The sequence below is a fragment of the Taudactylus pleione genome, unplaced genomic scaffold, assembly GCF_031769625.1.
Source record: "Taudactylus pleione unplaced genomic scaffold, aTauple2 ptg000354l, whole genome shotgun sequence".
NCBI lineage: Eukaryota > Metazoa > Chordata > Amphibia > Anura > Myobatrachidae > Taudactylus > Taudactylus pleione.
The window spans coordinates 1,351,487-1,376,347 of record NW_028284755.1 but is presented as its reverse complement, the minus strand read 5'-3'; the positions used below and the strand labels follow the sequence as shown (position 1 = coordinate 1,376,347).

Here is a 24,861-nt window from a genome sequence, read left to right as displayed (position 1 = left end):
AAGATTATTATTCAAGTATTCATAAAATTAATTTAAAATATCCCAACCCCCTCTCCAGTAAAATAAAACATCATCTATATATCTTGACCAGGACACCTGGACCCTGAACACCCTGCACCCATTATAGATATGCCCTTGTGCCAGCCGCAGGAACCGCCGACAATGACATCACAACTGGTTCCTGTGGCCACACTTACAGTATCATTGAGTAAGTGTGTATGATCACCTGCATACACACCAAATAAGTCTGCCAGGCAGTGAGTGAGCCAGACGGCCTATCCATCGGTCAAGTTTGTACCTGGCATTAGGCTGTACTGCAAACCAGTTGTGTTTGATAACTTAATGGACCATGTTGTTTTTTTGGTAAATTATGTGAGAAGTAATTGACCATAAAATAGGAGGATAAAAATGCTTTGGTACACTTTGCCATTATCAAGGCAGTCCAATAATAAAATCGTACTTGCCTACTTTCCCAGAAGGTGTGAGAGAACGTAGGAGGCATTCTGGCATGTGGGATGCTGACAGTCTAAATATCGGCGCCAGAATCCTGACAGCATCAGAATCCCAGCTCCAGCATCCCGACCACCGGCATCCTGATGGTAAATATCGGGGGTTAGGGTAGGGTTAGGTTTTGGGGTTAGGGTTAGGCACTAGGGGGGGAGGGTTAAGGGGTTAAGTTTAGGGTGCAGGGAGGGGGATGTTAGGTTTAGGCACTAGGGGGGGAGGTTAGGTGTAGGCACCGGGGGAAGTTAGGTGTAGGTGCCAGGGAGGGAGGGTTAGGTTTAGGGTGCACATGGGGAGGTTAGGTTTAGGCACTAGGGGGGAGGTTAGGCTTAGGCACCAGAGAGGGAGGGTTAGGGTTAGTGCTAGTATACTTACCTACCTCTGTCAGGATTTTCACTGTCGGGATGTCGCTGTCGGTATTCTGACCAGCGGCATCCTAACCACTGGGAAATCATACCCAACCCAGTGTGAGCGTCTCCTAATTTATCGGGTAGTCCCCCACACCTCTGGAAGAGTGGCCAGGTCTTCAGCATGATGGGGAGATAAAATTACAGGTCCGTTGGGAGGAGGCAGGGCTCAAATGCAATAAATCGTTAAGTGAGAGTCCTGCCCCACTCCCTAAAGTGGTCAGCTGCATCTCCTCTCCGGATTACTACTGGAGGTGAGAAACAAAAAGTAAACAAGTATGTATTTATGTAATAAATATATTTCTGTGGTTTAGGGTGTGTGACAGTGACAACATTGCAACATTTAATTCAGCAGATTCAGTATGCCGTGAGATACTGTTGGAACGTTGTGCGCTGCACTCATTTCGAGGTTTTACGGTAGGAAACAGTCATTTGCTTTATGATTGCACCTCTTAGGGATGCAAGATAATACAAATAAAGCTTTCCTGTCCTAACATCCTTGCAGCAAGTTCAATCTGTACCTTAGTGAACAATTTCCTCATTTACCCAGCAAACAGAATTGTTCTGAACGTAATACAAAGATGAGATAACAAATCTACGCTACTGTATAAAAATGTTAAAATAGTTTAGCAGCTTTTCTGATTTTCTGCCTTACAGTAGCCGTTACATGTTGCTTGCCATTTTTCCTTTATCTTCTACTAGGCACAGTATGCTACAAATAGAATTCCCTGTGAGGATAGGGACAGGTTTATTTACCTGAAAATACTTTGATTGCATTTTACTCATAGCATTGACCGTATCTCCACTTGCCAATATCACAATGTCCTGCAGGAACTTGAACTTCACCCAAATACAAATCACCAGGGGATTTTCCATTCCAAGTATCCAGCTCTTAAACTAACATTCATCGTCTGTGGGAAATTTCCCGTCATTACTGGTAATTTCCCTTCTTACACAGCATTCCCGGGAGTACAGAACTAAAGCAGATATTACGTCCTCTATACTCTGCATTCCCAGTTATCCACTGTCTGGGAGTTAAAGGTTACCTCGCTGTCATTTGAGCAGTAACATTTTAGTGCCCTGGGTGAGAGAAAGCACAGGCGTCTCCCACCTTCCCCCTCCCCCGTGCTTTGATATAAGTGACAGCTTTGCCTTCCAGGTCAAGCTTTTCTTCAAGTAGTGGTGTTTTTTTTCTTTTTTGTATTGGTGTTTGCTGGTCAAACATATCAAATTAATGACATTAAGAATCTGACTTATTGGGGCTGATTCATCACTGTGTCTCGCCATTTCTAGCCATCCACTCATCTCCCCTCTGTCTCTCAGCTTAATCATCCCCAACACCTCAGTCTCTCAGTTCAATCATCTCCGAGCAGTGGCGTAACTATAAATTTTGCTCCCCCATGCCAAAAAAGTTTCAGGCGCCCCCCCCCAAAGATCAAACACACCCAAAGACGACATTTAAGGTGTGTGGTTACATGATACAGTAACGTGCCTTACACATTATGACACACTAAGTAATGCATCTTATAACACAGTGTGCCACACCAGAATGCCCCTTACAACACATTATGCCACACAGCAATGCCCATTACTAATGCCACGTATAACACATAATGACATACAGTAATGCCCTTATAGCAAATTTATGCCATGCTGTAATGCCCCTATTTCACATTATGCCACACTGTAATGCCACATACAACACATTATGCCACACAATAATGTCCCTTACACATTATGCCACACAGTAATGCCCCTAATAGCAAATTGTGCACACAGTAATGCCAAATACACATTATGCCAAACAGTAATGCCCATTACATCCCACCCTGACAGATCTACTTCACCAACCCTCCTCTCTGCTCCTGCCAGTCTGTCACCTCAGCTCAAGACAGGTTGCACAGTTTTTATGTCCGTGTAGAACCAGATTATTGGGAACATAGTTTATAACCTGTAAACTGCGTGTATCAAGTTAGTGCCCCTTATACAGTGCCCCCTGTAGTTCTGCCCCAAAATGCAATGCCCCCTATACTAGTGCCCCTTATGCAATGCCTCCTGTAGTAGTGCCCATTATGCAGGGCCCCCTGTAGTAGTGCCCCATATGCAATGCCCCCTGTAATAGTGCCCCTTATGCAATGCCCCCTGTAGTAGTGCCCATTATGCAGGGCCCCCTGTAATTGTGCCCATTAAAGTAGTGCCCCCTGTAGATGTGCCCATATGTAGTGTCCCCTGTAGTTGTGCCCCTCCTAGTAGTGCCATCTGTAGTTGTGCCCCTTTTAGTAGTGTCCCCTGTTGTTGTAGTTGTGCCCCTCCTAGTAGTGCCCCCTGTAGTTGTGCCCCTTTTTGTAGTGCCCCCTGTAGTTGTGCCCCTTTTCGTAGTGCCCTCTGTAGTTGTCCCCCTTTTAGTAGTGCCCTCTGTAGTTGTGCCCCTTTTAGTAGTGCCCTCTGTAGTTGTGCCCCTTTTAGTAGTGCCTGCTGTAGTTGTGGCCTCCACAAACCTCCCCCCCCGAACTTACCTGACTCCACGCGCTGTCTAAATAGATCCAGCAGACCCGGCCACGCAGGTTCCCCAGGTCGCGGGTGACGTCATGACATCACCCGCGCACTGCATTACTGGGAACGCTCGCCTCTGAAGTGATCGGAGGCTTCCATAGCGCTCTCAGTTGCAGTGGCGTAAACACTGCCCCCATCACCCCCAAGCTACCCGGCGCCTCCAAGCCACCGCGGGGGCTGCAGGGGCAGTAGTTACGCCACTGTCCCCCAGCACCTCCGTCTCTCAGTTTAATCTTCCCCCAGCCCCTCTGTCTCTCAGTTTAATCATCACCCAGCCCCACTGTCTCTCAGTGTAATCATCCCCCAGCCCCTCTGTCTCTCAGTGTAATCATCCCCCAGCCCCCTGTCTCTCAGTTTAATCATCCCCCAGCCCCCTCAGTCTCTCAGTGTAATCATCCCCCAGCCCCCTCAGTCTCTCAGTGTAATCATCCCCCAGCCCCCTCAGTCTCTCAGTGTAATCATCCCCCAGCCCCCTCTGTCTCTCAGTGTAATCATCCCCCAGCCCCCTCAGTCTCTCAGTGTAATCAGACCCCTCTGTCTCTCAGTGTAATCATCCCCCAGCCCCCTCTGTCTCTCAGTGTAATCATCCCAAGCCCCCTGTCTCTCAGTGTGATCATCCCTCAACTCCCTCTGTCAATGTAATCATCCCCCAGCTCCCTCTGTCTCTCAGTGTGATCATCCCTCAGCCCCCTCTGTCAATGTAATCATCCTCCAACCCTCTCTGTCTCTGTTTAATCATCCCCCAGCCCCCTCTGTCTTTCAGTTTAATCATCCCTGTCGAAGCCGGATGATTGGCTGAGACAGAATCTGTTAAGATTTAAAATCTGCACAACGCCATTTTGCAAATGGCAACAAGACGCCATTTTGCGAATGGCCGCCCAGCGCCATTTTAGCGAATCTCACACAATATCAGTACATACGGCGATGTTATTATTTAGCATCATGCGATTCCTACGCAATAGAACACTATTAAAAGTCCCCATTACATAAGTACATACATTTACTAAAACATATAATATGAACAACCCTGCAAAACACGTGCCACGGTGCACTCCACAAACACGTGGACGCACAACGCTAACTAGCATCTTTTCTTAATATCCTTACACTTACATATTGCACACTTACATAGAAAGGTTCCCTAGCATTAAGGTTAATATCCAAGGTTTTATTCATTATTAATTATGTAATAAAGCGACTGTATTTATGATCTCAGGTTTAGTACATGATAAACAGACCATGTTTGGTGCCATTCTGAACCACTGTTTATTTGCAAATTTCCGGTTCCATCGGCAAGGAAATCGCAACATGCATCTGGGAATTATGGATCATAGAGAGCTAGGCATTGAAATGTACTCTGTTAATGTAATGTTATTAGCCAGTTTAGACTTGTTCTTTGGTGGGAAAATGGCTGTTGGAGGCTGAACTATTACAGTACAAACTGACCTATGAACTGTATCGTAACAGAAGAACCAGGAAGACGAACCAATGGGATTATGCCAACTTGTCCTGTTGTATTGCCTGTCTCTGTAAGGGTACATATACAGGCACTCTGAATCTGATAGTTAGTCATCATTTTCTTGCTATTGACGGAGGCTTCACCTTTGATGCCGGAAATCTGGATCCAGAGCACATGCGTATGTATTCGACTGTACCTAGTGATTGTATAATTTGTTTGCGCTAATTGTATTTAGATCACAGCGTGTAACTATATTCTTTTTGTTGAATAATATCTTTTTGTGCTTTGGAACCGCAATCAAAGTCTGGAAAGCAATTATTTATTGTGCGACTTATAACGCTAAATAGCGACATTTAGGGTGAATAGATCAGTAGGAATTCATATCCCCCAGCCCCTGTGTGTCTCCCCAGGCCCATTCCCCAGCCTGTGTGTCACCCCAGTCCCTGTGTGTCTCCCCAGGCCTATACCGCAGCCTGTGTGTCAGCCCAGTCCCTGTGTGTCTCAGCCTCAGCTCCATATGCCCCCTTCATCTGCAGGCCTCCACCGCCCATCTGTGTTTCTTTAGCCCAGCCCAGCCCACACTTACCTGCTGTGCTGTTCTGTTCTGCTTCCTGGTGGTCAGCTCACACCCGGCTCCTCGTTATGATATCACGTGTGCTGTGCTGGGCTGTCCCGCCCATTGGCCCTGGCTTCTCAGCTCTGCGCCAGGCTGCTGGCCCCGGCTTCTTTCTACATGTGCCCGCCTACAGCAGCTGGCCAGTGACAGAGGCAAGGGATGGGGGGGACACATGAACGGGGCCCCTCAGAGTCTCGGGGGCCTGGTACAAGTGTTCCCTTTGTACCCCCTTGTCACCGGGCCTGTGCGCAGGACCCATGCTTTGAGTGTGTAGAATGGGTCCTGCGTAATCGCATGCAGCCTTTTCAATGCCTCTGCCTGATAAACAGGCAGAGGCATTTAAGGGACGGTGCAGGGGCCGGCGTTCCCGATTGATGCGATGGTGATCCCAGCCTGCGACCTCAGTCACAGTGCTGGGATCGCAAATGCAGCAGGGGGTGTCGTACACCTCCTGCTGTATTTGATTATTTGCAAGGACGGAATTGCAAAGCTTCCTGCATGCAGCTCTGCAATTCAGACCACCGCTGAATTACCCCCATTGTCCTCTCTGCGATGGACTGACAAATACATGAGTGGTCTTTCCACTGAGACAGTTTGAGTGGTGAGTTTATTTCTTCTTATAAGATGAGCTTCAATATGGGAGAATAAATATATGTGGGGGGAGAAAAATTCTTATAACCTGTGCCAATGCTCAGAATAACCTATGCTTAGAGACTGGTTCCGTGACGAGTCACAGTGTAAATTAAATAAAATGATACATATAATATTATTAATGGTCTGTCAGTACTGTCAGTCAGTCAGTGTCTGTGAGTCTAGAAGAGTATCACTGCTGTCACCTGTAAGTCTGTCACTGTGCCAAACAGTAGAGGACTGGAGACGTTGTAGACAGCAAGTGCAAGAAACAATTATTTTACACAGACATCCATCTACAGTACAGTATATCCTTATCCTTCCTTTATATCACTCAGTCTTTTAAGGTACTGTTTTGTTATTTATATTTATTAGCTTATAAATTCTTATATAAAGGTTTTAAGTATTATAAAATGTTTTTAGTCTGGCTTTCTTTACATGAATAAATATACTGGTACTTTGAAAAAAAAAAACTCATCTAAAGTTACAAGTTGATTTATGTGCAGATGTGTATATGCTGGAAAGACAGGGGACCTCATTCAGAGCCGCTCGCAAAATGCGAGCGCTCGCTCTGAATGAGGGCGGCCGCTTCCTCTTTAATATCTGGCCTCCTGACCACGCGCTAAGCTGTGGGTGACCACCCACAGCTTAAGCGAGTGACTAGGTGATGGTCTAGACCATCGCGACCATCGGGGCTTGCAACGAGACCCTTGGGGTTGGGTCTCGTCTGCCGTAAGCCCCAGGTAGCTTCCTGCTCTAAAAGAGCAGGTAGCTCTCTACTGACATCACTGCTGATGTCAGTAGGGCCACCTACAAATGGCAGCCGCAACTTTTGTAGCGAGCCCCGGAGCGAGTGACAAATTCACTTGCTCCGGGGCTCACTACAAAAGGGGCGGCTGTCGATGTTGATCGACAGCTCGCCCCGTTTTGTAGGTGGGGTGGAGGGGTAGCCATACAAATGGAGGCGTTCCTGAAGGAATGCCTGCCATATGTAGGCGGCCCTACTGACATCAGCACGCGCACTGCAGCCACTGCGCATGTGCACGCCCTCACCATCGACCCGCTTGCGAGCGCATAGGCACTTGCGAGCGGGTCTGAATGAGGTCCAGTGTCTGTAATGACAGGGGGCGTGAGGCTGGAAAGACAGGGGGCAGGAGTCTGGAGTGGTGAGACAGGAAGCTGGGGTGACAGGGGGCAGGAGGCTAGATAGACATGGACAGGAGGCTGGAGTGACATGGGGCAGGAGGCTGGAGAGACATGGGGCAGGAGGCTCGAGAGACATGGGGCTGGAGTGACAGAGGGCAGGAGTGACAGAGGGCAGGAGCCTGTAAAGACAGGGGACTGGAGTGACAGGGGGCAGGAGGCTGGAGTGACAGTAGGCTGGAGCAGGGCCGGATTAACAATGGGGTGTATGGAGCTGCAGCTCCAAGACCTCTCATCAAAACAGGCCCTCAGTGTCTCTGTTGTGCTGCTGCAGACAGGAATTTTTTGCCCTTCTATAGCAGCCTGTCAGTGACCGCCTAGGCCCCACCCCTTACAAAGGCCCCGCCTCCAGCTGCTGGCCACAACCACTCCCCCCCCTCCTTTCCCACTGGGGGTTTAATTAAATGGGCTCCAGCAATTAGTTATTTCTCCAGTTAGTATTGAATTACTGCCTAGAGCGGACCAGTCACAGCACTGAGCAGTGTCAGCACAACTCCACTACTTCCTGGAGCTCCTCTATTCCACTCAGCCCCGCCCCCATGATGACTGTGCACTGCAGTGTGCAGTAGTGAGTGTGCACTGCCTATAATTAATGGTGGATGAACAAGATGGGCAACGCGGGAAATTTCAATTCCCCTATAATGTGTGCACTACTTCAACACAATGATCTTCAGTAAAGGAGTGCTCCAGCTTCAGCAATCCAGATTCCAGGACCAACTAAATCAGGGATTTTACCGCATTGCATTTTTCACCTTAGTGCATATCGCTCTAGTGAGAGAATTGGTGTGTGTGTGTGTGTGGGGGGGGGGGGGGTTGAAGAAGGGTGGTGGGTGGATGTGGGCAGTTAGACGAATATGTTTTAACCATTTCTTAAGCTGGGTACACGTTAGATAATTTTTGGCCTGACGTATCGTCACAATCTCCTAATGTGTACCCACTATGTCAGCCATTGCGCGCTCCCGTGGGGTTGTCGGGCACATCGTCAGGTCGTCCCTACATGCAGTGCAACCTGACGATCCCATGCAGCAGGGCCCAACATATCAGGTTGTCAGGCACCCGATCGTCTAATTTGTACCGGCCGCCCAATATGTCGGCCCGTCGGCTGAGTACACATATCATTTAATGTGTACCCAGCTTTACATTTAAGGTAGTCTATATTAGTAGCATCTTATATTTAAAATACTTTCCCAATATTAGTAGACTTTCCCATGACAGTCTTAATCAAAAGAGAGAGGGCCTAATTTAAAGGTGTAAGCCCTGTCGATGCCGCATGCAAGTGCCCGATATTTTCAGTATGTGTCCGAGTTGCATTGCACATGCGTCTAGATGGTTACAGCTGGCAGATGCAGCACAAGCACAAATTTGGATACAAAGAGAGGCAATTTCAGCCGCGTTCCTGTGAGGTGATAGGGCGGTAACTAGCCAGATGTGAGTGCGTTGCGGCACTGGCACCGGTGATCATGTTCAGGTAGAAATTTTGCACCTCCCTAGGGCTGGTGCAATGTCTGATGATGCGGCCAGTTGTGTATCTTTGTGTGCACAGCGGTGGTTTAGCGACTTCGTCAGGTGGGCATCTCTGTAGGAAGACCACTGGCCGCGGTATTAACATAAAGATGCAGCTGGTCTGGGGCAAAAGACGCAGTGACAGCTGCAATAGGGTACACCTCTGACTCAGAGTATTCATACAGCGTGCCTATATTATGTATACTAATTATTTCTGTGTATTAAGTGACATTTCCGTTAAATACACAGGGCTGAATTCAACTAGCCACGGTTAATTACCACTGGCTAATTGATGGGGTTATTCAATTATAGCCCATGATCTGCAGTTAGTACAGACCTCAGTTCAAGCCTGAGGAGGCAGTGCCCTAATCGCGTACATGTTATTCCATAGCTCCGGGAACTTAGCCTTATGGGATAACGCACGTTAGCGTGTAATTTACTCTGCAAGGAAAAGGGTCTGTAATTGAATAGCTACCACCCATTTCCCAGTGCGGTAATTAACAGCGGGGTATTGAATCCAGCCCATAGTGGCTGATTCAGTTCAGTGTAATGTGTTGCTGTGCACTTATCGACCAGTGACAACAACGCTTTTTCCTTGCACCTCTCTTTGGGGTGGTTTTAGGGTGATTGTGGTATAGTATTGGGTCATGGATATTGGGTGGAATAGCAGTATTGCTGTAATGTGCGAGAATTGTGTGGGACTAATGTAATGTGGGGTTGGTATTGCCAATTGCTGTGATGTGTAGAGTTGGTGGGCTATTGCTGTATTGTAAACAGTCTTTGTCTAGATGTTACCCTCTGTACCTGATTTTGGAGATACAGATTTCTATGCACACATTAAGATTCTCAGAGAAACACCACATAGAGAAATCAGATAAGCATTGCGATCACTTTACTTTTTCCTGATTGTCAGGACAGGCTCTTATCAGAGCCCTACCCATACTCCCGTGGCACTGGCCACACCCACCTGCGTTGGAACACAGTAGGCCCTTTAGAAATTTCAGCTCTTGGCCTATGAGGACTTTAATCTGACACTGGGCTGGAGTGACAGGGTGCAGGAGGTTGGAGTGACGGGGCAGGAGGCTGGAGTGACAGTAGGCTGGACTTGTGACAGGGTGCAGGAGGTTGGAGTAACAGGGGGCACAGTTTGGCATTTTATGGCGACTATAAGATATTTGGGTCAACAAGCAATAGTAACTACCTTGGTTTGTTAGATCTACTAGCTGAGTATCATGACTTTCTCTAACAGCATATTAAAAACAATGTAAATCATAATAGTGGCCATATTAACTATTTTTCATCAACAATTTGTGAGGAAGTTATAGAAGTAATTGGTAAATGGGATTTTAGTGAGATTATTTCCCACATCAAACAGTTAAGGTATTATTCAATTTAACTTGACTCAAAACCTGAAGAAGACCAAATGGATCAGCTAACACTGATTTTCCGATATATAGAAGGAAACAGCCCAGCTAAACGTTTTTGACATACATGGCTAGCCAACGACATAGAGGAAGAGATATGTATGATGACTTAATGAATGGGCAATCCTATGACAAGGTATTGGTAGCTGCACGTTTGTACTATGGGTTCCTTGTGCTGTATAGTTTGTTGAATTTTTTTTAGAAGAGCTCTATGTTTTTTACAGGCTGAACACACTGGTACAGTTTACTGACTTAATACCTGAAATCAGCTGAGCATGGTAAAAAAAATACTTATACTGAGAAGAGTGGATACCTCAGGCTCTTCATGTTGTCCAGATACTAAAAAAGCTGCAATTCATGGGTATGAAAAGAAATGAAAGATGCTTTGTACAGATATGCACAAAGCCTGTTGTGATGCTCTACATTTGTACAATGAGATGTCCAAGCTTGAAACAGGAATATATGCTGACGTTTAGAACAACATCTTAGATCGATTTTATCAAACTAATAAGACACTGCAAAATCCCAGACTCAATCTAAATTGAGCCTTCTCAGCAGTAAAATCACTTAAAGATCCCTTGAAGCAAAGAGAGAATATTTCCCATCAAGGGGTGAAAATATTTGGTGTCAACTAATATGTGACACATTGTCCACACAACTTTAGCATGCGTCTAATACCTCTTAACATTGATCTGATGCATGAAGCACAGCTGACTACATCTGAAAAGTTTCAGACTAATAGATTTATCCCAGTTATTGACCAGTTTGTTGTCACAATGACACAAATACTTACTGCCCACAAATTAGTTCATTCCCATTTTGGATTTCTGGCCAAGCTGGATCATCTCAACCCTAACGAAATAACAAAAGAAGCCAACAATCCTATGAACACCTATAAAGAAGACTTGGATGAAAACATTGCTGCTGAACTAATACAATTTCAATCATTTTGTTATGAGTTTAAAGAAGCGGTGAATACAAGAGATTTGGATCTACAACTTGTTTTGGAAAAGCCAGTTAAGGATTCTTTTCTTGAAATATACCTATGAATGTATTAGGTCCTTATGACAACAAATTGTAGCAGTGAAAGATTATTATTATAGCACCATCTAATATTACTGTGTGCATTCATATTATACTATATGCAGCATATAATATGTCACATTCCTCCACAATATTGTGTCACTGTCCTCCATGTAATCTGTCTGCTTATACACAGCACATAGTCTGCACTATGAAATGAGGGGGAAAGCAGGAAGAGGTGAGGGGCAAGTGGAGAGAGATATTTGAACTTCATTAGTCTGATCAGGAGACCTTTGAATGGCAGTATCTGAGCACATAAATCCATCTGCTCTCCCTGCATACAGTATGTAATCACACGCAGCTGGATATCTCCAAACATGTCATTCCTCAAGGTTGATTGTGAATCACTTGGACAGCAGCCACTCCTCTTTAATGCTCCCAGCCAGAATGATGGTACTCCTCTAAGAGAGGAGTCCTCTTCATTCACTTGGGGATGAGACGTAATATTGTCATGATATCATAACACCATATTTTGCAACCACAGAAAAAGCCAACTCTGAGCAGGATGGAGTAGGAGGAGTGGGATTATGGGCAGAGGAAGCAGCTGTGCCATCTCTAAGGCATCATGCCCTTGCTGATACCACCAGCCCAACTGCTCTCTCTACCAGTGATGTGCGGTGAGGTCAATGGCTCGGGAGGCATACATAGAGATAGGTCTGAGTGCTGGGAACCTGTCTTACACCATACTCACTGTAACTCTCCCCTCACTACACTTAGATTCAGTGTCCATTGATTCCCCTACCTGCATCACTGTGTCTTCTCTTGCTGCTGCTGACTGAACTTCAATCCTCCAATCTCTAAACACTGCAGTGCACTTCCTGGTCACATGACATATCCAAGTTGTCCATCAGTGCTCAAGGCATGCTCCCCATACTCCGAGGCATGCCTCCATTAGCTCTCTTTCTATGCAGCTTACTGCCCGTGGTGTGGCCCTGCCCCCAGCTCTGCAAGCATTGTCTGACTATACAGAAGTGAGGCTGGGCTGTTTCTGCCTCATATCTCATCTCCCTGCAGTCTTAGGGAGCTCTACAAAGCTGGTGAGTGTTAACTATAAAAATGATTACAATAAACATAGAAGATGTTTTTAAGTTATAAATATCTGCTTTGTATTATTCTAATAACTTTTATATTAAATTTCTGGAGTATGACAGCCTCCCCTGCCTATCCTGACTGCACATTTCTGCTCTCTGCTGACACTGGTTGTCATGATTAAAACATCAGGTCAATATACAATAGTAAATTTAAAGTTGTCCTCCATTGAATGGGTATGTAATGCCGGCTGTTGGGATGCCTGCTGTCAGAATACAAACAGCAGCATCCCAATGATTGCTATCCTGACAGAGGTCGGGTAAGTATACTTCCCCCCCTTCCCCCCCAAGCCTCTCTTCTTGTAGCCTAACCCTAACCCTCCCCACCCCGCACTCTAACACTAACCATCCCCATTAGTGCCTAAACCTAACCCCCCCTTAGTGCCTAACCCTAACCATCCCCCCTAGGGGTGTCTAACCCCCCAAAAACCAAACCCTAACCCTGCTATGGTCCCTAAACCTAACCATCCCCCCTCCGGCATCGCGGCTGCCGGTCTCATAACTACATCTTGTCCTGCACAGAAGATAATAAATCAAATCCAATGTACCAATATAAGACTCTTTACACTCTAATATTCTTTTTTTTATATATCTTTATTGTTCCTTGAAAAAGCCACACCAGCAAAATGCACATCGGCGTGTTCACTACAGTAGTGTGTCCGGCTATAACATGTCAAATACCATGACAAATGTTTAATATTTACAAGTAATGTATTTGAGGGTGTTCAAAACGGAACAGCAGACTAATGGCCCTAACCACTCCGATAATAATGAACCGGCAAGAGTACATAGCAACTATATACAGCAGACAAGTCCACTGCTGTAGTGTGTTTAGCCAGAACAATCAAATATTGTGATGGATTCATGTTTGGCAGCATCATTTGTGGGGATGTTTAAAATGCCACAGCCGACTTACTGCCCTAATTGCTCCAATAAACGGACCAGCAAGGGTGCATAACTAATACATGCAGCAGAGGTGCCTGCAAATATCGGAAAATATCATATTTAATTAAATAACAAATACTTCTTTGGAGGGACCAACATACATTTGATTTCCCTAGTAGAACATATATATAATCTGTGTCAAGAAATTTCAGGGACACTACTTACATAGTTTACGAGATCACACCTTGTGAGTACAGGCATGCTTATATATGAACTAATACGAGTATGCAGTAGTAGTGCAGGATATACATACGCTGATAGGGATAGGAGTGTAATGATAAAATAAATAGGAGGATCAGTGATAAGGTCTGAGGACTGAACATCGATACAACCTGATACAGGTACCTTCAAACCTCCCATACTGGTATGAATATTATACACAGATTTTGAATCTGCTAAGCCAATTCTGAGGAAAATCTGTTAGTATATTGAAGTAGTATTCAAGATTTTATAATAGGGTTTTGCATTGCGGAAAGAGGCACAATAATCCATATCTATGAGCGTGATTCAGAGATGCAGGCTAATGCAATCGCACCTGCGATTTCGTATGCATCGCAGCTGCGAAAATATACTAATGGTTGTACAGCTTACCCAAGCATAAGGACGCCGACAGCTGCTTTCTCATATGCATACGATGTTTCTTACCTGTGTAAATATCGGTAAGATAGGCGCACATCAAGCAGCCATGCAGCCCTTGCAACAGGTCTGACCTGCTGCAGCCTTGGGAGCACTTCTGACATGCAGAGCTGCGTATGTAATTGCAGTGGCTGATTTATGCACGCCTATGAAACAGTGTGCAAACAAACAGACACTCTTGCGTTTTTCAGACCACACCCAATCACCACCCCCAAACGCTGACAATCTGTAACTCACTCTGCAATGGATTCCTCTGTGCATCCGTAGTCGCAATGCAATCGCTGCGCACGTGCAATTTGAGCACATACACGATGGCAAACAATCGCTCAATCTGTGTACATAATCTCCATTGCCTCCAGCTCTGAATTAGACCCTACAAACAATAACGATTATGCCTATATAGTAATAGCACAGAACCCACACACTAATCGCTACCAATAATTCTGGAAATAAATATACATCTTCAGAACAAAGCAACGTAAACAATATAAGATTCTGCAATTGGACAAACCTATTTTGCTCCCTGCATACATTCTGTCATAGGATAAATGTATACTGTATTTATATTCTGCTAACAACCAACAATATTAAGTAATAGATGTATTTCCTTAGCAAATGCAATTGGGATAACCTGAGCGCTGAGATTTTAGAAATCAATCTGTTTTTGAAACATCTTTCCCTTAGTGAAACCAATCAAGGAATAAATGTTTCAATATAGTTGCAAAAAATTGCAACAATTAGTTCTCCAGATAAGTAACTGTTACACAGTATGGAAAATTCAACAATGACAAAACATACAGCATAGAGAAAGAATTCTAATATGCTAATTTTTATCTGTAGGAATACAAGCTGTTAAATAATACCTCTTTTCCACCAAAAACCCAGGTCCGACCTGGGTTTTTGGACATGGTTCCAACCCTGGTCAGACCCAGGTCAGACCCATTTACACTGCACCTTTCATCTGGGTTACTCCCAGGTCAGCCCTGTTCACACTGAACTCAGGTCTGCCCTGCTAAACCTGTGAGGTCATTAAAAGTGGGAGGTGACTGCTCCACAGCCACTAATCAGCTCATTTTAGGCATGATCCAGGTCAGATAACACGGGTTGCACCGTTTACACTGCACCATTACCCGGGTCCATCCTGGGTCCAACCCTGGTAGCTACCTGGGTTGGATTGCAGGGTCACTTGACCCAGGTTATTTTTCAGGGACCCATTTACACTGAGCTGCGACCTGGGTAGACCCAGCAAAAACCCAGGTTTTTGCTCTGGTGTAAAAGGGGTATAACTAACAGGCCAGACGGAATAACCTCTAGTCATTCTAAGGGAATTACTCATCAATAGAGATCTGATCTCAGGTTCCCTAAAGGGATTATTGCACAATGTAACATTATAATTTAAGAAGGGCACTGCATTACCATTCCTGAGGGGTTATATATCAATTTGACCACCATAGACGGTTACTACCTTATAATTGAATAATATTATATAAATTGTTTAGCAAGATATATTGTACACATTTGTGGTGAATAATACTCCTTTCAGACTTGGGAAATTGCCCAGTCTATTAACCCAACAAATTCCTGGATCTCAGCCCGACCATGGTAAAGGGCAGGGTCTGGGACCTGGGACTTTGTCCCGGGTTGTTTCTTTTCACACATACCAAAATCCCGGGTCGATGTTCGTTCACATGCAAAAACCCGGGATTGTCATGTATGTGTGAAAGGGTTATAACTTGTCTTACAAGTGATATTCTAGTCCTATTACCAGAGTGCTACTGAGAGCACAAACTCAGCAGTAAAGGACAATCTATAAACTTCTTGTAATATTGTATTAACTGGTGCTTATTAATTAATATGTCTTTAATTATAACGCCCATTCTTCTCAAATTGCAAAGATAGCTTTTCACAGAATATACGTAGTTATAGACTAAACTACCAGTTAATCCTTATGAAAAAGGACAAGTACAACACAAAAGTAATGTTGGAAACATATCTTCATGCACATTGTAATTTCACAGTTCAGGGATAAAATATATCTAGGAAATTTCTACAGTTTCAGTTTAAAGTTCCATTGAATAACAAAAGGATCTAGGCATCTTTTATAGACAGTCATTTACATGAGAGGAGATTTAAGGGGCCCATTTATCATTAATCACATATACAATGCGATCTGGGTACAACATTCGCGCCCATCATCGCTTTGCAGAATGCGATTACATTGTCGGAATGTATTATAGGACACCTGCAGGGACAGGGGCTCCAAAAGAGCCCCTCCCTGCGATGTGCTCCAAGTGCTGCCAGAGCTGCTGAGAATGCACGGTCCCATTCCCAGGGAGAGTTCTGAGGGAACCCCCTGCCGGCTAAATCTGTGATCTGTAGCTCATAGGCTACAATGGGCTACTGCCATCTTCAGATAACAGTAGGTCTGGGGCCCAATCTCTGGGGAAAGCAGCTGCCGGCGGGAATGGAGGAATCGCAGCAGGTATCGGAGATATCTGCTGCAGTTCCTCTGTGATACATCTGGGGTAAACTTAGTATTTGTGGTTAAACCTTGAAAATGGGTGTTTTCTGGTATTAAGCCGCAAATATACAATGATATATGGGCCCCTAAGAGAGAGTGTAGAACTCATTGAGGTTGAAGATAATTACACTAACTACACTGCAGTGTGTAGGATAGTAGTAGCTCGGGCACTACTTACATATTAGTTGTTGATATGAGTTTATTTTTTGTATTGCATGCATAGTAAACCATCTGTTTTTTTTATTTTTCTTGTAGAAGTAGGAACTTTAAGTACAGACTACAAGTAAATGTACCATACTGGCTATTAAGAGAATTATAAGACTACAACAAAGCATTATATGCATTTTTATTGTTTTTTTGCAAGTGCATTAAAATTGTATAACGACTCAATAGTCTCACAATCATTCTTGTTGAAGAAATCCTGAAAGAAGGAACAGCAGTGGATATTGTTTTAGAAGGAGATACATTTCCATAAATGTTGGTATAAGTTGTTTACACTACAACCGTTCATATCATATCTGTCATATCTTCAGTAAGGGGCAAGGAAGATATTTGGGCTTATCTAAGCAAGCCTAATTTGCTTAACTATTATCGCATATCTTAGGTAGAGGCAATATTTAGCTAATACCCTCCCTAATGGTGCATACACACTAGACGATATGCTCCCTGAGCGATATCGTCTAGTGTGTCCCCGGCAGGCTGTGCTCAATGTCGTTCATGACATTGAGCACAGCCGCTGAACGATATCATTAGCGATATCGTTCAGCGCCGGGCTCTCTCACCCATTCCCTGACATGCAGCAACCTGACGAGGTCGTCAGGTTGGCCTGCATGTCAGCCCGATGAACGAGGATGACGAACGACCCGCGGGAACGCGCGTCGTCGTCATCGTTCATCTTTTTTGTGTTAAAAATGGACGATAAAGTGGACGACTGAACGATAACGATATCGTTATCGTTCAGTCGTCCACTTTAATCGCCCAGTGTGTACGCACCATTAGAGCTAAAAAGTGTGTGTGTGTGTGTGGGGGGGGGGGTTACACTAAATTTTAATCTCACACATAAGCATTATCTATTTTTGTTCTGTGTATATTGCAGCAGATGTGCCCATACTATACCAACAATACCCATATGATTGCATACCAGCAGAGTGTCCTCACCAGACAAGCATAAGATATTGTTTATAGGAGCCTGGACTTGTCATAAACACAAAGAACCACCAAATCATACTTAAGATGGAGACTTTACTATGTCTTTCTGTGTCATTGTGACATAGTTAGAGAGTTTGACCATTGGGGTTCTCCACCTTCTAAGTCATTATACCAGCACTATTTTCTTAAGACCCACACAAATAAGTTTGCTATATCATTGTTGTCCAGAAAGGGACCAAAGGGGAGATGTATCAAGCCTTCTAATGAGGACAAGTGGAGGTGCTGTGCCATAGCATCCAATCGGATTCTAGCTATCATTTTATAGAATGTAGTAGATAAATTATAGGTAGGATCTGAATGGCTGCTATGAGTTAAGCTAGGTACACACTATGCAATTTTTTGATCAAGCCGATAATTGGGACGATTTTTCAGCAAAATCATGGCCCGATATCTGTGCTACACTCTATACAATTGAAATTAAATACCTGGCGAATTTCACAGCGAATTTGCATATGTACGCCCACAAGGATGATGAGGTAATCAGGATAAAACATAGGAAATATGGACAGATTATCGAGAATGCACACACACTGCTCAATATCGGGAGACTGAGGCCGAGATTAAGTCTTGATCTTCAGATAGGATAATCGTAAGAATGCATTTGTGGAGGTTTTCTAACCGTTTTATCAGTGAAACGCCGAAATGATCCGTCATACACACTATACAATCAATGAGGCCGATCACCCGATTTTTGACAAATCGGACCAATAATTATATAGTGTGTAGCTAGCTTGATACTTCCGCATTGTCCTGTTTGATACATCTCCCCCATATGTTTTAGTTGCTTCACTTTAAGTGGCTGAGTCATAAATACTAAAGCTGGTAACTTATTTACATTTTATGCCTAATTGGCTGACCTACCCCATATTTTACCTTGTTTGCCCATAATTTAAAGCTGCATCCAGGATGATTTTTGTAAAGCATTTTTAAGCATTTTAGAAAAGCTACTAATACCCCTTTAAGACATACAGCAAAAACCCAGGTTTTGGACGTGAACGTACATCAACGACCTGGATCGTTTCTGCTATGTGTGAACAGAAACGACCCGGGTCGAAGTCCTGGGTCCATGATCCTGCTTTGTACCATGGTTTATTCCAGGTGAAACCCGGCTAGGCTCTAGTGTGAATGCAGAAAACTTTCTCATTGGCTGTTCTGTGCACCTGCAGATGACATCAGCTGCAGGCATCTGGACCACATGGCTGAGGAGCAAATTAATGTAAGTGTGTATTATTTTATGGTTAATTTATGTGAAAATTTGTTCTTTATATAGACCAAAACTTTTTAAAGGCTATATTTATAATTGTCTTATATTGAAATATTAAAATTTATTGGTTTTCAATAAAACAAACATAGGAAACAAACAAACTTTGTGGCCTTTACTCTAAAAATGCAAATTTTTATATTATGTAATTACTGTGAACAAAAACAAAATGCCCCCTTTAAATCCTCACCAAATATCAGGGCAGACCCAGGTTTAGTGTGAACATATCCGACCATGGAATTTCCTGGATTTTGGTGTGGTGTGAATGGGGGTATTAGACTAAGACCAAGGAATTTATAAGGTTGATAGACCCGGGAAGTACCCGTGTATTTCTCGGGTCTTATGTCTGAAGGGTATTTAAGTCACACTTGAATAATATGCCTATTACCTAATAGATTGTAAGCTCATACGAGCAGGGCCTTCTCCCTGTAGTTTTGTCTACATCATTATGCTAATTGCATATTGTAATTATGTGTTTCTGTGAATTTGTTTTCCTTGTTTGAATTATACCCCTTTTACACCGGAGCTAAAACCCGGGTTTTTGAAGGGTTAACCCGGGCAGCTCCCTGGTGTAAAAGGGGAGAGAGTTGGATCGCCGGGTCAAGTGACCCGGCAATCCAACCCAGGTAACTAGCAGGGTCTAACACGGGCATAGCCCGTGAAACCATGCTGTGAGAACAGCGCACTCCGGGTCACAATGACCTGGAGTGTGCTGCTAGCCGGCCGATTGGTCCGGCTTAAGTGGCGCTTGGAGATGACGTCATCTCCAAGCGACCACTTTCACTCCGCAAAAGCCGGGTCTATGCAGACCCGACTGCGGTGTGAGCGGCGTTGACTCTGGAATTTCCCGAGTCGGCGCCGGCAAAATTCCGGGTCTGATCCGGATAGGAACTTTGTTCCAACTCCGGGTCAGACCCGGAATTTAGGTGGAAAAGGGGTATTAGTTTCTACTTATGTAACTTTTTGTCAGTTTTATTCATCAAGTATAGCTCTACAGAACCCTTGTAACAAGTAATTAAATAAAAGATAATAATGATTCTCTTCATTTAAATACGAAAGAGTAAACTGAAATATGTAAGAGCATTTCTCTTTAGAAACATCATGTACTCTGGGGTAAGGTAATGATCTCTATTAACTCTATTTTTCACCTGAAACTTTATAGTGATCCGCTGGCCCTATTATGTGCTAATTTCACAAACTGGGACTTGGGCCCTGATAAATCTCGCATTGTCCCATTACTGTCATTGTCACTGTAGCTTAAAAAGGCATTTTATGTGCTTGGACCTCCCCTACCCCTCCTTATTATGTTCCAGACCCTGTATTATGATAGACAAGCAATTCTCCCTGCGCTGGAAGCAGGGGTTACATCCTTTTATAAAAAATGGGGCGCATAAATTGAATCACTCACAAGCTCAGATATTGAAGGTGCTTGAGACTACCTCATGGTATATACTCAGACTGTTATCTTGAATTATACGGAAATTCCTATATATTGTATTTCCTTTTGATCAATTGTGTACCTGGATGTTCCTATCTATAGTATGTATTCTCAGGGGACATGCTTTGTACATCACCCTGATATTGACCACATATTATCTCTTCATTGTTTCTACTGTGGTGCTGCTTTTCTTTCTCCCCCCCCCCTCCTTTGTTCTAATATTTGTATTTTTTGTTGTTATTTTTGTGCTTTGATCCAAATGTGCTGTTTTACTTTTCTTTGGATATTATAATATTGTCCTTGGGTTACTTTTGTAGTGTTATACAACTATTAATTCAAACTGGGACTATAATTCTACCTCTCTAATGCATGTTTAGCGGCTGAATCTACACACTAGTTTGCTTATTCCATGTTATCTTTATATACATATTGCAGATTGTAATTTACTGTTATTGATATCTGCCTGTAACATTTTCTTTTTTTTCTGTCACTTGATTTTTGAAAATCCAAAATAAACAGGTCTTTAAAAAAAGAAACATCAAGTACATGTGTGGGAAGCGTTGCTTGGAATATTTACCATGTTCCTAGACAAGGTGACAGACAAAAAGTTGTTTTTTTAAAAATAGCAGAAAGACATAAGCTTGGACATACAGTTATGATTAATATGTTTAGGACATACACAAACATGATGAAATTTTACACTTTCATGATGTTAGGATGTTGGTTTACATTCGTGATGTAGAACTTTATACAATCCAAGAGAACATACATACAGACAATTAAAAAACGGACTTCCAATTTGTTTATATTATAGAAAAATAATTTAATAGTATCAATAACTTTACAAATATAAAATGTTTTTCTTTAACAAAAACATAAATTCATATTTGACAATAATTTGCCTAAAAAATATATGGTAGAACTTTCCAGTTTAATGTGGGAACACATCGTGTGTCCAGTGCAAAACATACATTTATAGACAATAATGTATTTTATATACCTGTTATTTGGAAAGCTTCAAACTATATACTTCACATATAGCTTGATTTCAAAACCCATTTCTATTCATCTTCTTTTACATATACAACCTTTACATCCTTATAGCACAGCTTTCCATGAAGTTTTAATCACATATTATACCCTATATATGTATCCAGTACATATATCATAGTAATACAATCATAATACTGTCAGTAAACACAATGCAGGTAACTGCTGTCATCATCTACTATTCCATTTATATGTCACATTCATGGTCCAACTGTAAAACGTACCAGGATACTATATTCTGTTACATCATATTGTAAACAGTACCCCGTGCTCTCCTAAGTTTAACCTCAACATCATTCACTCATTATTAACAATAATTATGGCAGTTTTTACAGCGATTTTAAAATTACATAACTCATTTTAAAATTTTAAATATAGAAATGTTTAAATGATGCATACACAATGTATTTCTGTCTAAAACTGCACATTATTGCACACATAGACAAATAATATTCATGTTAATATATTATAAATAAATAAATACATAAATACTAAAGTACATTAGCCAACACAACAGGATCAGTCTTCTTCTGGCAGAGTAATTGATAAATAGACTTTGTACAGGTCAGGTCTCTGCTGAGGAAATGAAGGTGAAGTTCATGTACAATAAACAAAACTGGTTCTTAAATCTTGAAGTCCTAGGAGCAAATTGAGACCAAGATCCAGGTCATGTAGCATTTACTGACCATTCGGTCCTGATGCACAGACCCAGGTTCAGTTGATGTATAGTAATAGTGACTAGTCCTTCATTTAGCCTTAAAGTACTGGAAGCAGATTTACACCAAGCTTCAGGTCATGTAACGGTAACTGACCATTCAGCTTTCAAGCACAGACACAGTTCCAGTTCCTGTATAGTCATAGTAACTTAAGTGGCTCTTCATAAAAGTCTTGAAGCACTGAGATAACAAGTGGTTATTTCACTTTGTGCCTTGCTAGTGTATTGCACAGTTTGTCCCAGTGAGTGAAGTAAGGTGCATAGTTAGACACAAACTTTTCATGATGCAGATCATGATGACTTGGTCCCCCGCACAAGCCAAATGGGATTAACCTGTGTGTTGACCAGGGAAAGTCATAGCCACAGTGGTCTTCCACAGACAGGTAGATATGGACGATGAAGATAGCCATCTCAGTCATTGGATGACATCCCAGCAATATTGGACTGACATTAGCAAAGAACCCCAGGGACAGCATCTCCCAGGCGCTGGAGTATTGTGTGGCCAGTGCAAAGGTGGCAGTGTACTTGTGATGCATCTTATGAAAGTTTTTGTACAGCCAGGGAACCTTGTGGTGCAGCAAGTGCCAGGCAAAGTACTGGAAGTCAAACAGCAGCAGGCAGGCAATGATATCCAGTATAAAGCGATGCAGTTCTGGTGCCATGGGCGGCAATTGCACTGGTCTCCAGTACCAGTAGGCAATGGTCACTGGGAAGATGAACACCAAGTGACTATAGACAGTGTGTGCCAAGCAGTGCAATATCATGCTCAATGAGGGTCTGGCTTTTGGCTGCACCTGGTACTTCTTCAAGACAGGCAACTTGTGACACAGCAGGTCCAGTACCAGGTAGGGAATGCAGAAAGCCATATAGACTGTGAATGAGAAAATAACTGGATACAAGGGAGATCTAATCATCTGCTCTTTGGACGTGACATAATCCCATATTGGTTGCAGAAAGCCTGATCTTCCCCAGTGGGAGCCGTGTAATATTACCTCCACGCTGCAATTCATTGTGAATGAATGATCTCCTCAGCGTGCGCCACAGATTTATATTACATACAGTACCCTCCTACTTCTTATATTACATACAGTACCCTCCTCCTACTTCCTCCTCACCATGTGTGACTGCTTCACGGGAAATCCCTGGCCGGCATCAGCATGTGCTCTGCCCACGTCACGTCATACTGAGCAGCGATCGAATAAAAGTTGGGCTGTGTTCTTCTCCGTGGCGTGATTGTGCAATATGACATTGTAATTAGCAATGCAAATTCAATGCGCTTCACACATAACAGCAGCCACGCTGCGCTTCTCCCATGTGCTAAGCTAGTTTGTTTGCATATTAGTTACTTCAGTGTAGACGGTTTGGATAAAATACAAAGTGCATACAGTACTTGGGACTGCAGTGTATAATAAGGCTCTATGCTGTCTATGCCAACTTGGGGAAATATTCTGGAAACGTTCTCTCATTCATTTAGACCACACTTTACTGCTGCTGTGGAACCACAGCTCCCAGCAGGAGTTTCCAGCCAAACCGCTCAACAAACAACTGTTCTGACGTTCAAACATATGTAAGCAGTGAACCTTTTTCACTGTAGTTCTTGTTACACACAGCTAAGCTAGACAAAGGTGCAGCTGGGTTCAGTGGCGTAAATTCATCCCAGATGCCCGGAGGCAAGTTATCATTTAGTGCCCCCCCTATTCCCCATATTTAAAGCCCTAAATGTAGTGAATATATTGTGGGTGATGGAGAAGGTGCCCCTTCAGTGCTGGTGCCTGGCGGCAGGCGCCTCCATTGTCTCCCATACTTCTGCCCCTGCCTGAGAGGGTGTCTGGTGCACAAAGTGGGGGGCTGGACTGGGAGTTTGGTGTGGTAAGGCTGGAAATTGGAGGCCAATGGTTAGCAGCCATTGATGTTACTGATTCAATGGAAGTACTTTTCCCATTGAATTGTGGGTATTCTATGGTTGTTAGCCATTTGATGCAGCTTTATGATGCCCATCCAATGGCTGGCAACTTCTGCTTCTGTGAAATAGCAGACACAATAGCAGATGGTGAATGCTTCTTGCAGTACATCATCCAATTGTTGGGATCACTGGATTTAATGTCTGAAGCCTGCAACCATTCAATGCTGGGCTTCCAATGTCCATAAGACACTTGTGGGGGCTGGTGTGCTGACAGGGCCATAACTAGGGTGGTGCGACATGTGCCATGGCATAGGGCACCACAGGGCAGGTGGCACTATTTGGGCCTGTCAATTTTCTGTTTCTAATCATTCTCAATTGTAGCTTCCTCTTCTTTTATCCTTGGCATCTCCTAGCCGCCCCTATCTCCTCCCTGTCTGACTCCCACTCTATTTGGCCACCTCCCCAAGCATCTTCAGTCACATCCTCATTTATTTACACTCACATTTCAAAATCATGTCATACCTAGGACTCAAACCCATCACCTCTCACATGGCAGTCAGGGGTTTAGTATGAAATACCTGCGGCTCAATAGCGGTTCAAATTCCGACAGCGGCACCCCGATGACTGAAGATCCCGACAGGCGTGGTAAGTACCCTAACCCCCCCAACCCTCCCTTAGTGGTGCCTAACCCTAACCTCCTCCCCTAGTGCCTA

General features: G+C 43.6%; 1 protein-coding gene across 1 annotated transcript; it reads right to left on the bottom strand.

Moving 5' to 3' along the window:
• Positions 1 to 21,319: 21,319 nt before the first annotated feature.
• Positions 21,320 to 23,272, bottom strand: CH25H (cholesterol 25-hydroxylase). The gene has a single exon (XM_088444318.1). It carries the CDS (start codon positions 23,253 to 23,255, stop codon positions 22,443 to 22,445), a length of 813 nt encoding a protein of 270 aa, XP_088300444.1. The 5' UTR covers positions 23,256 to 23,272; the 3' UTR covers positions 21,320 to 22,442.
• Positions 23,273 to 24,861: the final 1,589 nt, after the last annotated feature.

Excerpts from the sequence above, each read along its gene's own strand:
- CH25H (XM_088444318.1), bottom strand. The coding sequence starts at position 23,255 with ATGAATTGCAGCGTGGAGGTAATATTACACGGCTCCCACTGGGGAAGA.